The 17496-nt window shown below is 48.0% G+C and overlaps 1 protein-coding gene across 2 annotated transcripts; it reads right to left on the bottom strand.

Moving 5' to 3' along the window:
* On the bottom strand, nucleotides 1-16875 carry SMO (smoothened, frizzled class receptor). 2 transcript variants are annotated; one of them, XM_077128108.1, is made up of 12 exons: nucleotides 16532-16875; nucleotides 8426-8631; nucleotides 7439-7648; nucleotides 7026-7198; nucleotides 6477-6696; nucleotides 6256-6379; nucleotides 4931-5023; nucleotides 4320-4428; nucleotides 3319-3504; nucleotides 2695-2843; nucleotides 2088-2219; nucleotides 1-1856 (listed from the first exon to the last, which is right to left on the bottom strand). In XM_077128108.1, the coding sequence occupies exons 1-12, from the start codon at nucleotides 16857-16859 to the stop codon at nucleotides 1423-1425; spliced, it is 2364 nt and encodes a 787-aa protein (XP_076984223.1). In that variant the 5' UTR covers nucleotides 16860-16875; the 3' UTR covers nucleotides 1-1422. The 2 variants fall into 2 exon arrangements, with proteins under 2 accessions (XP_076984223.1, XP_076984151.1); XM_077128036.1 differs by having other exon boundaries at nucleotides 3-1856; nucleotides 2088-2222; nucleotides 16532-16874.
* Between the last annotated feature and the right edge of the window lie 621 nt (nucleotides 16876-17496).

Here is a 17496-nt window from a genome sequence, read left to right as displayed (position 1 = left end):
CTCCAGGGACAAGTGGCATGATTTTGCTCAATCATCTTGTGAGTAGGCAGTGAGGCAGTGGTGGCTGCAGAGTTATTGCAGAGAAACAACTGGAGAGGGAGGGCAGGCAGCTCATTAAGCTGACATCAGCCTGACATTTGATTGTCAGTCATGTTCTCATTTGCACCAAGCTCTTGGGTCTTTCATAACAGCCTTAGAAAGAAGTGGGATACAAATGTTTTTGAGATCAGGACCAGATAAATAGGTAGATAGAGGCCAGGGCCTTTGGAAAAGAAGCACACTGAGAGTTCATACAAAAACATTTTATTTACTGTTATATTTCTTCTCCCAACCCCTCTATCCCCTGATCTGGAACCCAGCCAGCTTCTAAAGCTTCCTGGTGTCTGGTTCTTGAAATTGGAGCCCTGGTGACATGATTGGGGGCCATAAGATATAGGAATCTCCTCACCCAGAGGTTGTGGAAGTTGAAGGAAACTTTCCTGCCTGGCTGAAGCTACAGCAGCTTCCCAAGGGAGCCCCTTAAGTCAGAGGATCCACCCCCCACTGGGGGTGGATATCAGGAAAACAGAACATGTGACTCTTTGAGACCCAGAAGCTCCCCATCGCTGCTCCTACATCATGCCAGGCCCAAGGCTCTATAACTGAACCAGTCTCTCACCTGGAGATGGAACCCAGCAGCAAAGGGGTGGGTATGAGCGGGATGGGATGTGCTGCAGTTTGGGTCCCATTCAACAAACAGGAAACAGGAGCAGGTTGGCCTGCTTGAACTGAAAGGGGAAAGAGGAGGAGAGTGCAAGAGAACAGAGGATGGGTTACTGGCCTGGGGAGGGCCAGCTAGGCAACCCCCAAGAGAGGTTACAGCTGCTTTGGGAGTAGGCACCTCCCAGCCCCAAAACCACCTGTAAGAGGAAGATGGGAGCCCTGCCCCCATTCTAAGAGTTAATGACATAATAAACTGACTTTTGGTCCAAGAGCACCAAAAAAGGGCACCACTTGGCACAGAAAAGGACAGCCAGCCTTCATCTGCCAGACACAGGCTAGACTACCTCCCTGGCCACAATAGCCCACTCTGGATACTGTCAGCCCTGCTTCTGCCATCACTGCCCCACTGCAAGCTCTGCATATTCCCTGATCCTGTTGGAGACAGATTGTGTGAGCCAGACTCCAGCTGTGGGGGAAGAAATGAGGATCCTGTGCTCCAGGGCCCTACACCAGGGTAAGTCCTACCCTTATAAATGCAGCTAGTCAGGGCTCTTTCCCACAGTCCTGCTGCCTTGAGCCAGATACATAGAACTCTTCTGAGAGGGTGCTGGGCCCTCAGGTTCTCTAGAAGATGAGATCCTAGGAAAGCACTCTCAGGGAGGAAGAAGAACCTCAGAATGGTGTTCCTTTCTTTCCTGATCCAGGCCCTGCTCTCCAGGCTCAGAAGTCCGAGTCTGCATCCATGAGCTCTGCCTCCATCAGGTTGGTGCGGGAGTGAATGGGCCCCAGACCCTGCCGGCGGCTCTGAGCCCAAGCCATGGGGGCTGGGGCGCTGGGCAGAAAAGGATCCTGAAGGGGACTGGGCTCAGGGCAAAAGGGATTGGAGACCAGAGTCCAGGCTCCCTGCCGGCAGGGTTCACCAGCTCCCCAGGCTCCTGTGGCCACCAGGCATTTGTGGCGGGGCAGCTGAGGCAGTCGAGGAATGGCACTGCTGGTGAGGGCAGGGGCAGGGTGGGGAAGCTCAGGGGGTGGCACCAGTGGGCACACTTCCTTCTTCCTCTTCCTCCGCTTCTTCTTCTTCCCCAGGCGCTTCTCCAGCTCCGGGGAGATCTCTGCCTCGACCAGCCACAGGTTGGGATGCTCCTCTGGCGGCACTGACAGTGGAAGAGAGAGAGAGCAAACATGCGCTTGGGCCTTGGCTCTGTCCCTTCTTCCCTCAGACCCATCCTCTTCTAACTTGGGACCCAGAATTCTAGACCTCTAGTGCTTCCCCTAGACTTCAGATCCTGCAGGGCCTTTCTTTCCTCCTCCCTCTGGCTCTCCCTGGCCCAAGATCCCCAGCCTCCATGCTCCCCACGTTCTGACAGAAACCTGAGTCGTCCTACCTGGTGTTGCCACAGGGGTGACAGATACATCCTGGGGTAGTATGGCTCCTCTTCGGGCCACCATCTTGGTGACATGCTGGGCCCAGGCAGAGGAGACATCCGCTGAGGGCTCATTGAGGTCAAAAGCCAAACCTGCTGTGGGACAGAGAGGAAAGGATGAGGGGTACTGACCGCACCGTCCCTTATAGTGATCTCCCTTATTCAGCACCATTCTCCTTCCACCAACCAACCCTTCCTACTCTGCTCAACATAGAAGGCACCTCCTACTAATCATTACAGGGCTTCCTACCCATTCTGAATCTGAACGGGGCAAGGGGAGGTTCAGGCCCCCAAAGGGCCAACCATACAGTTCCTAAAATGCCAACTTACTCTAAGCCAAAAAAGAACAACTGGAGAAGACAGGAGATGAAGGCAGAGGGAAATTACTAAAGCACCAGCAAGCAGAGCCAGAGGCAGAAACAGAGGGAAGAGAAGGCAAGCAGGGGAGAGAACATAGGGAATGTGAGGGGGCAGGAGAATGGAGAACAAACAGTCCTTGGACTTTCACACCAGGCTGGGAGTGGATGGAGTGGCCATCAGGTGTTGGGGAGTTGGGACTGGAGCTCACCCACAGGCCCGTCGTGGGAGACGGTGTGCATGCTGAAGGACAGCTCCTGGCCTGGGTTCTGCAGCAGCTCCCGCCGCTTGGAAAAGGCTTTGGCAATCATCTTGCTCTTCTTGATCCGTTTGGGTTCGTCATCACTCTGTCCAGTCAACCTGAGAGGAGAAAGGGAGGGGGAGGAAAAGTGAGAAGCACCTACTTCCCATCCAAACTTGTGAAAGACCAGCAATTCCATCCTCTCCAGAGAAGGAGGCTCCAGAAGATCTCAAGTCCTTCAAGGACTCTGAGGAATAGAGGTCTCCTCTGCAAAGAAGTGGGCCTAGAATACAGGGCTCCTGTGTGCCCAGCTCTCAAATCACTTACTTCATTCTTCGAAGATGCTGGCAGCTGGCTTAGCACTTGGCCCAGGACCAGGGCCTCAGGCCTCCCAAGGACAGGAGGTGTCACCAGGGGGCAGTGGTGTGCTGCAGAGAAGGTGGCTTTAGGTGGCTGAGAGCAGTCCCTTAGAAAACTCAGCTGCCTGAGGCTGTGCTGGGAAAAGTGGGACCAGCTAGATAAAGCCTAAAAATGGGGACAGTGAGGCTGAGAGTGTTTGACAGAGAGTCAGAATGGGCTGGCTGCTGGCCCCACCTGCACCAGGTGCGCCTCCAGATGAGTAGAGTGGCCTTGGTCCAGACCCAAGTGCTCATGGCAATGCCAGTACCAAACATGGCAAACAGGTTGATCTTCTCCACTAAGAGGCTTGGGCGATTCTTGATCTCACAGTCAGGGATGGGCTTCTTGGTGGGCAGCCCAATGGTCACATTGGCTTGACACCTATGGTGAGGGAAAATAGACCACTCAAGTAGGTACTCAGACCATCCAAAGATTTTAGTAAAAGCTATGACAATCAGTAAAGCCCCACAGCACTGATTCCAACCCTATATGCTCATTAGAATCACCTGGGGAGCTTTTATTAACTACTGATGTCTGAACCTCCACCAAGACAATGAAATCAGAATCTCTGGAAGAGGGGCCCAAGCATCAGTGTGTTTTAAAGTGTCCCAGGTGAATTCAATGTGTAGCAATGGTTATGAACCACTGCCCTACAGTATAGAACCATTAAGAAAGAAAGACTGATGTAGTCGGGATGTGGACTAGAATCAATTTTGATGTGCTTCTTTCGGCAGCTGAGATGCCTTATCCTCTCAGAGTCATCCTCGCTGCTATACAAAAAGCCTAAAACCAGCAAATATTAACATGTTGTTAACCTAACATAGAGAGGCAATAGCTCCTTTGCAGGGATCTATAATAAAATCTGTAAAAGAGTTCCTAAGAATTAGAGAGCAACTTCTGCAGCCAACAGTGAGTTGTTCAGAGAAGACAGAACATGACATGGCTTCTAACGGTTACAAATACACCAGCCATTCAGGCCATGGGGATTCAGAAGGACAGGTGAGCTTGAGCAAGGAACTTCAAGGTTATTTACCACGTTTGTCAAATTACACAGCAAATGATATCTTGGGTACTCAGAGCAAGGCAGGCAGGGAATCTGAAAGATTTCTGCTGCATAGCAGAAGAGGGACTGTCCTTTACAATCTGAGCTCCATCTCCTACCACTACTACCTCCAAGTCCCCACCCCTTTACTCACAGCACGTAGTCCCGGAAGCTGCGCTCCCATTCAGCCTGATTGAAGAAGTCATAGAAGTGGCAGCTGAAGGTAATAAGCACAAAGCCAAAGGCCAGGAAGCCAAAAATGCCTGTGGAGGGACAGGGGCAGGACAGGACATTACCACTTCCACCTTTCATGGCAACAGTCGGGGGGTAGGGTGGAGCTTTGCCCTACCGGAACCTGAAAGACAATTCAGTTTTGGGTGAACTTATGCTGCACTTAGTTCAAGAACTGCACTCTCCATAATAAGGCAAGAAGGGCAATTAAGGCAACTGTGGGGGGACCCAAGGGAGAGTAAAGTGGGCATGAGGAAGCAATCTTGGCAAGAATTCCAGAATTCTTCCATTAGGAAGGCTCTCTTCTATTGAGCTGTTAATACCATCAAGACACACACGCATTACACCAAGACACCACTAAGATGTGCTTGTGCTTGCTCACACACACACACACATATACCACGCCCTTATCTCCATGGCTGCTAACTTGACCCACTGATTCTCCAAGACCCTTCCCTGCAGGGCCCATGTCCCCAGGAGGATGCAGTCTTCAGCTGCCAGGACTTCAGGCCAAAGTCCCCCTGACCCACTCACCCAGGCGCAGCATGGTCTCATTGATCTTGCTGGCAGCCTTCTCACTCAGCAGGCCAGGGTGGTTGCTCTTGATGGAGAAGAGAGTCATGACTCCTGAACAGAGGGAGACCTCAGACATAAGCAGGAGTGAGGTCACTCTCCTAAGGGGGATGGAGGTGGGGAGGGGAAGATCTCATGACCCTGGAGTACTGGGTCTGATTATCCCTCGTGCTGGTTTAAAGCTTGGCGTACTGGAGAAATGGAGAGCAAGCTGGTGACAGATCTGCCAAGGCAGGGACCAAATGGACAGTCAAGAAGAGAGGCGTATTGGTCCTGGCCTGACCACCCGTAAGTAAGGCTATGAGGTTCAAAGCTGCTCTGACAGAAAAGGCATAAAACAGAGACTCTAGAATAATGCTGTCCAATGGAAATACAATGTGAGCCATGAGATTTCCTAGTAGCCACATTAAAAAAGTACTGGAAACTAGTGAAATTAATTTTAAACCCAATATATCCCAAATATTGTCATTTCAGCATGTAACTGATAGAAGAAATTATTAATCATATATTCTCCATTTTCCCCCTCATACTAAGTCTTTAAAAGGCAGTATGCATTTTATACTTAAAACACATCTCATTTTGGACTAGTTTCATCTTAGATGCTCGATAGTTACATATGACTAGCAGCTACTGTATAGGGCAGAATAGATACAAAATATAAATCAGAGGCCCAGACTCACTGCCATGAAGAGGCGCTGAACAGAAGGTTGATGGTGTAGAGTGAGGAAACAGAAGTTTACAAAGAAAATCCAGTAAAGATGAGCTAAGAAGATACCAAGACTTACTGTGGAGGTGGCAGATTGAGTCAGGGAGAGTAGAGATAGGTAATCAATATGTATGGTAAAAACTGCATGTGTATGTGGGGCGGGGGGGCTTGGCGGTGGGAGGTAAGAATGAGAAACTGAGCTCCAAAAGATGAAGAGTATATATAAAACGAGTGTGCATACACATGACCAACAGCCCCAAATTGGTCCAGGTGGACAGGGCAGGGGGTGCTCAGGGTGTTCTGCACACAAGTGCATCTGGCCAAGGGAACAAGCAGGGAGTGAAACCCAGCCCAAGGTTCTGGAGAAAGGGCTGCATTTTTCTGACCAGCACAAAGGCCCTGTTCCCACACCTACTGCCCATGGCATTGTGTCTACCTAATTCGCACCAAGGCCCTATACAGGTTTGCTGAGGGTCTGGTGGAAAAGTGACAGAGCTGGCAGCTCCTAGTGCCTACTTACACACAGCAGATGCTCAGTACATTTTGTTGCCCGACTTGTCTTGGCCTGGTTTTCACTTACCTCGGATGAGGAAGTAGCCTCCCACAATGAGCACCAAGCCAATTGGGGCCAGCACAAAGCCAGCACGGTAACGGTAGTTCTTGTAGCCCACAAAACAGATGCCACTCACAGAGTCTCCATCCACCTACAGCAGGAAGGGGTGAGAGGGACAGACATGGTCTGTGGTCTCCTCACCCAAGCCTGTCCCCCTCAAGTCCCCAGCCACCTCCCAGTCACCGTACCTGGGCCACGGCGAGGATTGCCACAGTGAGCACAAAGGGGAGGGACCATGTGAGCAGGTGGAAGTAGGAGGTCTTGCCCGAGAGAGGCTGGTAGGTGGTGCCCAGGGCTTTGAAGGAGGTGTGCCAGGCATAGGTGAGGACCACAAACCAGACCACGCCAGCCATCAGGGCATAGTACACGATGACAAAGATGATGACGCAGGACAGGGTCTCATTGGAGCTGTGCAGAGATGTAGGGTGTCACTGGGGAGGTCACCCTGTACTTCCTCAACCAGGACCCCCAACCTTGATCCCAGACCCTTTGCTACTAAAGTCTGGAGGTTCTCCATGAGGTAGGTCTTAAAGACAGGACCAAGGTCATATTTGAAGAAGATATAAAAGATGCCCTTTTGAACAACCAAGGACCTAACACCGAAACTTAAACAATGCAAGGAAGAAGAGCTGAATCCCACAGTGAAATCTGTTTCATGTAACCTCTGCCTTCCATGGTAAATACACATTTCAGCCTTATTCCCCCAACCCTCACCTCTGGGTCCCCAAGACACCTACGTGGGCTCCCCAAGCCTCATGGTACCATCTGCACGGCAGACAATTTCCCGACGGGCGCCATCCATGAACTGGGCCAACCAGCCAATGCTGCCCACAAAGAAACACGCATTGACATAGAAGAGAATAACAGCAGGGTAGCGATTCGAATTCCTCCAGTCAGCAACGAACGTGGCCTAGAAGAGAGAGGTGCAGCCTGTTTTGTGAGGCTGGGATCATTCTGCTGCTCCAGAAGCCCTTGTCGGATCCCCAAACTCCCCTTGTCATGACCTGCCCCGGGAGGTCAGCACCAAGTCCTCTTCCCACCTCCCTCTCACAATCCCGCTTCCTTCCCACTTCTCAGGCTGAGGGTTTCCAGGGCCCCCTGCCTGCCGCTCCCCTGACACCCTCCCACTGTGGTCCTGCCCTCGACTGACCAGGGTGAAGAGCGTGCAGAGCCCGGTGACAGCCCCGAAGGCAGCGATGTAGCTGTGCATGTCCCGGTGCTCAGCCTCTGTGAAGAGCGGGTTCTGGCACTGGATCCCGCAGCCCTCCACGTCCTCGTACCAGCTCTTGGGGTTGTCGGTACGGACCAAGGGGGCCTCACACTGGCCTGAACTGTTGAACTTGATGTTCTGGATCTCATTCTGGCACCAGGGGAGGGGATAAAGGGCAAAAGGGAGAGGGAGGCTCAGGGGCAGCCTTTGTTTAATACAAGGTTCCGGGGCAGCATGGCACAGCGGCTAAGAGCACAAGTTCTGGAGACAGACTTCTGAGATGTGAATCCCAGCCTTGCTGATTAATGGCTATGCAACCTTGGGCAAATTATGTGATTTCTCTGTACCTCAGTTTCCCCATCTAAAAGATGGTGATATTCAAGGATTAAACGAATTAATACTTGTAAAATGCTTTTACTAGCATTTGGCATATAGTAAATCATTATTTATTTATATATATATATATATATACATATATAACAATTATTATTGTCATTAATACTACACTTTTCATATTTGCTTTTATCCTTCATCACACAGAACTAGGTCACATTCCCCATCTTGGTACCTCTAGGTACTTTACATGTGCGTATGCCCTGTCTCCCCAAATATATAATAAACTTCTTGAGAACAGTTTCCTGTCATCCATGACTCCTGTAACTCCCCAACACCTAACAGAGTGAGTGCTCAAAAAATATTTGTTGGACACAAGTTATCTTCTATAGACACATAAGCCCTGACAGTCTACCCAGCCAGTGAGCTTCAGTTTGGGTTTGCGGCCTCCTGACCCCAAGGCTGCAGATTCAGTATCCACCAGGAGACAAGGCTCTCAGCACTTCTGACCCTGCCTCTCCAGACACTGCACTCTCCCCGGTCCTGCCCTGTCCAGTCCAGAATGTCCAGACCTTGCCCCCACAGAGCACTCACCGGGCAGCCTTCGGGGAAGTGGTCAGGGGTGCAGCGGAGGAAATCAGGCCAGCCGCGCTCCCGCTCCACGATAGCACAGGGGCCGCGGGTAGCCTGGCAGAGGGTGCGGCTGGGCAGCTCCACCCGGTCGTTCTCACACTTGGGCATGTACACAGCACACAGCAGGGGCTGGATTACTGCCCAGCAGCGGGGGGCGTTCCGGAGGCCTGGAGGGCGGCAACAGTTTGGGTGAAGACACCTCCTCACTCTTCCCTACAGGCACTGCTGCACCCCTGTATCCTCAGGCCTAAAGCATCTCTGCATCTCCGCAGGTCACTACTGCTTAGAGCTGTCAGGCACAGTACTTCCCAACAGGGCATTGGGGCAGGACAGTTCTCTCTGCTGCAGGACTGCCCTGTGCACTGCAGAACCTTTAGCATCCCTAGACCCAGCTCCTGCCAACAGAACCCCTCAGTTCTTGTGACAACCAAAAACCACCCTCCACCCTCTCCCTTACCCCCTTTTCTAGGGATAGATAGTCACTGGAAGAGGGTCTGAAGAAGAACTTCTGGGATGCTGGTGGTGTTCTATTTCTTGGTCTGATACTGGTTACACAGAGGTGTTTACCTTGTAAGAATTTACCAAGCTTAAGATCTGTGCAACATTCTGTATGTATATTATAATTCAGTAAATTTTCTTTAAAAAATGGTCCTCATTGCCAAATGCCTTGCTAAGAAGTAGCAGTGCCTCTGGATGAGAGTTCCAAGTTGATGTAGCCTTTTGAGAACATTCTGAAAAGCTCTACTGGCCTCTTCGAGGGGAAAAGAGGATTGTGAGACCCACCTCGTAGGGGCAGTTCCTCAGAACCAGAGGTATTTCCTTATGCCCAGGCACCCAGAACCTGTGTTCCTCTTATCAAGCTGAGGTGAGACAGAGAAGAGATGGTTGCTTAAGAAGAGGCAGCCAGAGGAGCCAAGTGCTCCAAAGCCAGAGCAGAAAAACAGAAATCAGAAGGAGGGAAACAAGGAAAGCTCCCTCTGTCAAGTGCAGAGGGGAAAGGCATTGCCAGCAAGACAGAAACAGGCAGAGGTCTCCCGGCACCCTGCCCCAGCCCAGCCTCTACCCTCCCTGCCCCAGGAGCTGGGCTCACTCAGTATTCTGTCCCGTTAGCCCCTCCAGAATCGTGCCTGCTTCAGGAACACCAAGTTTCTAGCAAGAAGCTGTATTAGAAGCAGCTTCTAAAGATGTGAGAGCCCATGTGGGTGAGTGTCACATGGCTAGGCTGGGGAGAGGTAACCACTCTCTTTTAGGGGGGCAGGGTAAGGAGCATGAACCCGGCAATTAGCCTGCCTGGGTCCAAATCTTGGCTCTACTACTTTCTAGCTGCGTGATCTTGGGCAAATAACCTACTCTCAGTTTCCTCATCTGCAAAGTAGGGATAACAGATCTACCTCGTGGAACTTAGTGAAGACTGAGATAATGCATTAAATGTGCTGAGCACAGGATCTGCTGTACGGTAAACACTCAATAAATGTTAGCTGCTGTCATTCCCTAAGAAGAATTGGCAAAACAGGATTAAAATTAAACTTTCTTAATCTGGTAAAGGGTAACTTCAAGAAACCTACAACAAACATCATATTTAGTAGTGAAAAGTAGAAAGGTGTTTCCTCTGAAATCCAGAAGAAGTCAAGAATGCTGATGCTATATAATCTCTATTTAATAATGTACTGGAAGTCATAGCTAGAATCAGTAAACAGTAAAAATAAATAAGAGGTATAATGCTTAAAAAGAGACAAAGCTGTCATTATTCACGAGTGATATAACTATGTGTAGAAAAATTTTGCAAGTTTAATGGATTCAAAATCAATTGTATTTCTATATACCAGCAACAAAGAGGACCTTAAATAAATTTTAAAGGTATCATTACAATAGCATCAAAAATATCAGGTATCTTAGAATAAATCTAATAAATGATATAAGAACTATGCAGAAAACTATAAAAATTTTTGAGAAAATGAAAGAAGATCTAATGTACAGAAATATATAAATGTCCAATGAATGAAAGACTCAATGTTATAAAGATGCCAGGTTTTTTCAAGTTTATATATTTGATGCCATCCCAAACAAAATCACCAACCAATATTTTTATATTAAAATGCAGTAAGTCAAGAATAGCCCAGACTCTACTAAAAATTGACTTACTATAAACTAGAGTTTCTTACCCTGGGGTTCACAGGGATTCGTGGATAGAAGTCAAGGATCCATGAGGTTGGATGGCAGAAAAAATGACATCTTACTGAAATTTAGCATTTCCTTCTATCATGAATGTAAACACTGTACCACAGTAGCATTAGCAGTACCTGTAACTTTGTCACAAATGGTCATCACAGATAATTGTGTCGCAGATATCTCCAAATATTGCTAACGCTCAACACCCTTTGCAGTCGAGTGATTATTAGAGCCACACAAAATCTTGTTATTTAATGTATTACTATTGAAGCACATAAATTATTAGATCACAAAATTGTTTTCTTATTATTCTGATAACTACTGCAATATATTTCCTTTGTAATCCTACGTTTTAAAAAATCCCATGTATTTCACTTCATGCATTTAAAAATACCAAAGGGGTCCAGGGCTCAAAGAAGGGTAAGAACCATGCTATAAAGATGGCAATTAAGACAGTGTGATATCGACAAATAGACCTATGGAACATCCCAGAAATATTTGTATATTTTTGGATGCTTGATTTATGGCAGAGCAATGAGTTGAGAAAGAATGTTCTTTTTTTAAACGATTGGTTAAAAAGTCAATGATGTCAGAACAATATATATTAAACTGGACTTCTCTAAAAATCAACTCTAGGTAAATTATATGACACTAAAATGACAGGTAAATCTATAAAGTTTTTAGAAGATAATATAAGAGAATATCTTCATGGCTTTGGAGTAGGAAAAGTTTTTTTTTAATGAGACACAAAAACCACTCACTACCCATAAAAAAAAATTGATAACTACCTAAAAGTTCAGAACTTCTTGGAAGGTCTTAGAATTTCAATGGAACACACACAAAGATAACGAAAAGGCAAGCCACAGAACAGACGATATTTTTAACACATAAAATCAATAAAGCACTCATATTCAGAATATATAAAGAACTCTTTCAAATCTTATGAAAATGATGGATTGACTTTTAGAAAAAATGGACCAAAGATTTGAATAGATACTTTACAAAAGTGGAAATTCTAAGTGGCAAGTAAATATTTGAAAAAGTGCTTACCCTCAATAGTAACCAAGGATATGCAAATCAAGACCCCAATTCCATAACACTACATATCAACTACACTGGCAAAAAAATCTGATAGTCTGACAATACCAAGCGTTGCATACCAAGTGTTCACAATACCAAGCGAATCAGGTGGAGGAGTAATGCCTCTTCTACTCAGCTAGTGGAGTGTATATTGGTACAAACACTTTGAAGACAGTTTGGCATTATCTAGAGGAGGTGAAGGTCTGCATACCCTATTCCCTAGCAACTCTACTCTTCTTAGTATTCACTTAGAGAAAGTTGTGCCACATACAGCAGAATACACATTAAAGAATGCTCACAGCAGTGTTTGTCACTGTGGCTACAAACTGGAGACAAAGTTCAACAACAAAATAAATGAATTGTGATATATTCATTCAGTAGAATACTATCCAGCAATGAAAAAAATGAGCTGCAATAACATGAATGAATAGTTCAAAATAATGGAGAGTAAAGTAGGCAAGACATAAAAGAATACACAGAGCATGATTCCACTAGTATAAAGTTCAAAAATATGCAAAACTGAAATACATTCTTAAGGGATTCCAAATCTACGTGGTAAAATTATAGAGAAAAACATGCTAATAGTTGCCAAAAATTTCAGGATAGTGGTTACCTTTAGAGGAGGAGGGAGGGAGTCATGATTGGAAAACACAAAAGGGGGGTTTCTGGGGGAAATGGCAATGTTCTATTTCTTAACCTAAGTCTCACTTTTTTTTTTTGTATGCTGTATGACGGAGTCATATTTCATTCTTTTTCCATGTGAGTATCCTCTTATTGCAGCACCATTTGCTGAATTTTTATTTCTTTGGTTTTTCATTTATTTGTTTGCTTGTTTGTTTGGGAAGTGCATGGGCCAGGAATCGAACCCAGGTCTCCCACCTGGCAAGTGAGAATTCTACCTTGCACCCTCCCAGGTCTCACTTTACAATTAATTATTCAGTACATCCATGTTTTATATACTTTTCTATATACATGTTATATTTCACAATAAAAGTTAAAAATCTGAAGCAAAAATGAAAACTTGAATCCACAGGTGTTTTTCTGTGTGTCTCTACTTTCAAAAAAAAAAATTTTTTTTTAAACTGTTTCTGATTATCAGCCAGGTTTGGGAACCACTCTGAGGAAATTCTTCCCGATATGTCCCTCAAATAACCCACCATCATCAACAGCATACCTCCTCTCAGTTCTCCCTCAAAGTCTGAGAGTTAAATGAGAAATTTCTTCCCAGCTTCTCTCTTTCCTACTGGTTGCACACCGGGTTGGTGAAGGGCTGCACGCTCATGTGCACACCAGAGCACAGCGGGCAGTGAGGAACGGCTATATGCTGGCTCTCAGGGATCTACTTCCCTCACCAGCTGTAGGCCTCTCTGCTTTTTTGACCCATTTACCAAATCAAATTTGACCTAAGGTGAATCATAGCCTGGATATTACGTTTGACTGGTCAGCTTGGAATGCTTAGGAAGGAAAATTTCCAGTTGTCAAGGGGAGAGGTGCTGACTGATAGAAGCCCAAGTCCAGAGAGTTGAAAGATACAGAAGAGACTTGAATTCTATACAGACCTGGAAACTGGCTGAGCCTGAGCTATAAACATCCTCACTCAGTGGCACCCTTCCAAAGCCTCAGTTCTCTGGACCAAGGAAGCACATGGTGGCCACCACTCTTCTTCTACTCACATTTCCAAGACCTGCTGGACAGATATCTCTACTATGATGTCCAATGAGTAGCTCAAATTTAATGGCCAAAACTGAACGCATGCTTTCATCCTAAACCTGCTCCTCCTCCAGCACCCTCTATCTTAGTGAAAGGGAATGGTATCACCTTCCGTCCAAGCCTGAAACCTAGCTCCTCCTGCTCATGCCCCATTTCGAGCCCATCAGCAAGTCCTATTGAGTCTAGCCCCAAAACTCTCTGGCATCCATCCATTTCCTCCATCCTAATACCTCATCCCTGACCTCTATCATCTCTCTCCTGAATCACTTGAACTATCATCCCCCGAACAAGCTCCCAGGCTCCAGGCTTTCCCTCCTTCTGGGGCTTCCTCACACAGCACCAAAAGATCTTTCTAAAATGCAAATATGATTGCATCTCTCTCTTGCTTAAAAGGCTTCAATGACTCCACATTCTCTTATATCTCTACCCCTCACACACTTTAATCCAGTAGCACTAAAATTCATATACTTAAAGTTCCAAGCCCTCTCTCATCTCTACATCTTTGAACATTCTTCCTTTTTCCTTTCTCTTCTCATCAAAACCTTCCCTTAGTACATGTCATTTCTACATATTTCTCAGGTCATGAGTTAAATAAAGTTGCTCTGGGGATCTTCCCTTGCTCCCAAAAGCCCTTCAACATTCTATCCTGTCACTATACCTTTTTCAGGTATTGTTATGGTCTGTTGAATTATCTGCCTTCCCCTTGGTGGCAAGGATCATGCATTTTCTTTTTCATGTTTATATCTCCCAATAACTGACCCAGGAGGTGACATGTAGCACTCAATACATAACTGAATAAATGAGTGGCTGGCTCAGCATTCTGAGTACACTCAGAGGAACACTTTGAGGTCTTAAAAAAAAAAGTGAAGATGTCTCCTCTTTCCAAAGTTCACAAATAAGGAAGACAACCTAAGTCATCCTTATCCTATACCTACAAAAACATCTCCCAGGGTGTGTGACACGAACCATGGCTAACACTGAATCAAGACCACTATCTCAGGAAGGGACAAATCACTAGCCAGACACTCCAGTTCAACATGTAACTTGGGTTCACTCTACCCACCCACTGACCCAGCTCTGCACCAACACCTGCATCACATTCTTGGTGTTCATACAACAAAAGCCCAGAGACCCAATACAGAAGAGTCCAGCCAGAATACTGAGCTGGGTGATGCCAGGCCAAGGCAGATAAGAGCTCAGAGTGAACTAACAAACTTTCACGACCCTGCCCCACTAGAGGCAAAGCTAGCGAGGTTTGGACCTGCACAACCAGCAGACAGTTCTAGCTCATACACTTTCCTGCACAAATCACTTCTGCCTGCACAGCAGCTATACCCAGTAGTATAGACTGGAAAGAGATTCAAATTCTTCCTCCTTGATCTGATAGTAGCTACAGAGGAGCAGCATCACATACACATTTAACTTAGGAGAACTCCACCGTACAGCCCTGAAAAATAAATTGAGAGAGAGCAATCCTCTACTAGTGTGAGCAAGTCAAACCTGAGACTCAAAGTGCTGGGAGATTTGGATTTTTTATACAACTGTTTTCTGAACTCAAGTCTCATTTAATGTGGTGCTCAAAGCAACCTTGTTAATCCTTTCTTCATTCCCTCATTCTTCTGCTGTTTTGCATTTATGGAACTTTAAAGACTGAAATTATATTTTGTATGTATACCCTTTCTTATATACTGTATATCATTATATATTACACATTTATACAAACATATTACCTGAAAAGGAGTATATAGACAAAATTACATATACCATATGTCATGGTAACTTGTGAATTTTTCAAGGATACTACTGAACACACACAATTCCTGTTTTAGGTACTGACTTTAGACTCTGACCCCCACATAAAAGGCAACTCCATCATCCTCCAAGTTCCACCTCTGGCATCTGTACTAAGCCGGGAATAGTCCTGCCTTGGCCAACATCCCAGCAAAGCCACTCTAGTGGCCAAGCTGACAATGAGAGGTAGTCTACACATGCTCCTCCAATCAGAGTCCTGGCCAGTTGAGCCCCAGGGCAGAGGTAAGTAATGGGGCACCTCAGGACTGTCAAAAGAAGAAGGTTGCCAGGTCTGCTCCTGACTTTTTTTTTAGGTGCATGGTCTAGGAATTGAACGCGGGTCTCCCGCAAGGGAGGCAAGCATTCTACCACTGCTCTCCTGACTTTTGATTTCCTTTTTTACAGTGCTGGTTTTGGAATCGTACTGGCCAGAAGCCAGGAAAGACAAGGCCATTCCTTCCCCAACACCCTCCAGGTCCCCAGCCCAGAAAAGTGACAAATGGGAGATAACTTACTCCACACTGCTAAAGAAAGACCTACTTGGGTTCAGTCTGTAGTTTTTCAAGCCCCGCCATAATTTCACCCTAAGAATAATGCTCTGGGACATCAAACCACCATGGAAGTATCCACAGGCTCTCAGCATGCCAGACTTCTTCTGCAGTCCTGATCAGCCTGAAGTTCCAAACTTCCAAAGAACACACAAATAATTGTTGGGATAGTCACATTCCTTTATAACTTTAGGCAAGAAGATTCCCCATTTTTCAGATAAGTAAACTGTGAAATCGCATGTGAAAGCAAAACAAGATCAAGGTTCTCTGGTTTCCTGTCTCCCAAAACAAGAGTTCCCAAATTTCCAGGTTACCTTTTACTTACTCATCACCAAGGGTTTTATTTTCTTCCTTCACAACTTTCACTCAATTCTTATCCCTCCATCTCCAAATGCTTAGATCACTTCTACCCCCATCCTTTTCTTTTTCCTCTCCAACACAATATCTAGGTCTTTTCCCCAACGTTTAGAACGCTGTTTCCAGAGTGGCACTTAGGCGGGACATCTCTTCTTAAAAAATATTCTTTCCTGTGGTGTGGAGCTCCCTCCTACCGGTCTCATTCCCCTGTATCCTTTGCTCGCCCACTTTACTGTGACCGCTTCCTCAAGTTTTTCGCCCTCCTTCCCCCATAACTGAGGGCCTCATCCTGCACGTAACTGTCCCTCTAACCCTTCCACCCTCTCCAAACCCAGGTCTGAGCCTGTTCGTTCCAACAGCTCCCCCATCCCACCACCGCAGCCCCCCTGGGACCCGGCTCTGGCGCGCTTACCCGACCAGAGCACTAGCTTGCCGTGCGCTTCCTCCTGGGAGTCCGAGTCCCCGGCCAGCAGCGTGGAGGTAGCCGCGTAGGGCAGCGCCGAGCCCAGGCACACGTTGTAGCGCAGAGGCTCGCAGGGGGCGGCCCGGCCGCAGTGGCTCAGCAGCGGCGGAGGGCCGGTCACGGCCATGCTCCTTCTCGGGCTCCCGCCCGCGCTCCGGGGCCCAGGACCCGTCGCGTTCCCGCTCAAGGCCACCCCCCGGCCCGGGGCCCCCAGCAGCAGCAGCAACAGCCCCAGAAGCGGGAGCGCGGGCCCCCGCGCGGGCCGGGCAGCGGCCATGGCCAAACCCGCCAACTCAGCAGAAGCTCCTGCGCCCCCGCCCGCTCGCCGGAGCCCCCCGGCCACACACGCAACCCTCGGGGCCGTACAGGCGGCTCAAGCGACCTGTGCGCCCCGCGAGTCCGGTCCTGGAACTCCCCCGACGCTCCGCGCGTCCTGGCCCCTCCGTGCCCAACTTCGCAAACTTTGGAACCCGCGGCCCATGTTGGGCTACGGAGGCCCGGGCCGGGATGCGCAACTCCTCACCCCCTCGCCTGGTAATCCAAGTTGTCTTCAGCCCCGGGAGCCCCCTGGGCCCCCAATCTCCATCACCATTCCCCCTCCCGACATTAAAACCAACTCCTGGCCCCGCGAAGGAGGCCAGGCGCGGGCTGGGGGTGCGGGGCTAAGTCCCCTGCTCCGCCCCCGCTCCAGCCCGCGGCCCAGACGCCACTTTCGCCCCAGCGCGCCGCAGCCCCCCGGGTTCTCCCCGCCGACTGCCCCACTCCTTTGTTGCTCTAGCTCGCTCGGCTCTCAGGAATGCACGGGCCTCGCGGAGCCAAGCCCGCCCCCCCCCCCCCCCAGTCAAGGCTGGGGGAGGGACTGGCCGAGGGAGGGAAGAAGAGGGGAGGGGATGAGAGAGAGGAGGAGCGCGAGC

This window comes from Tamandua tetradactyla, chromosome 1 (assembly GCF_023851605.1).
Source record: "Tamandua tetradactyla isolate mTamTet1 chromosome 1, mTamTet1.pri, whole genome shotgun sequence".
NCBI lineage: Eukaryota > Metazoa > Chordata > Mammalia > Pilosa > Myrmecophagidae > Tamandua > Tamandua tetradactyla.
Note: the sequence above shows the minus strand (reverse complement) of the source record. Positions and strands in the feature narration are given on the sequence as shown.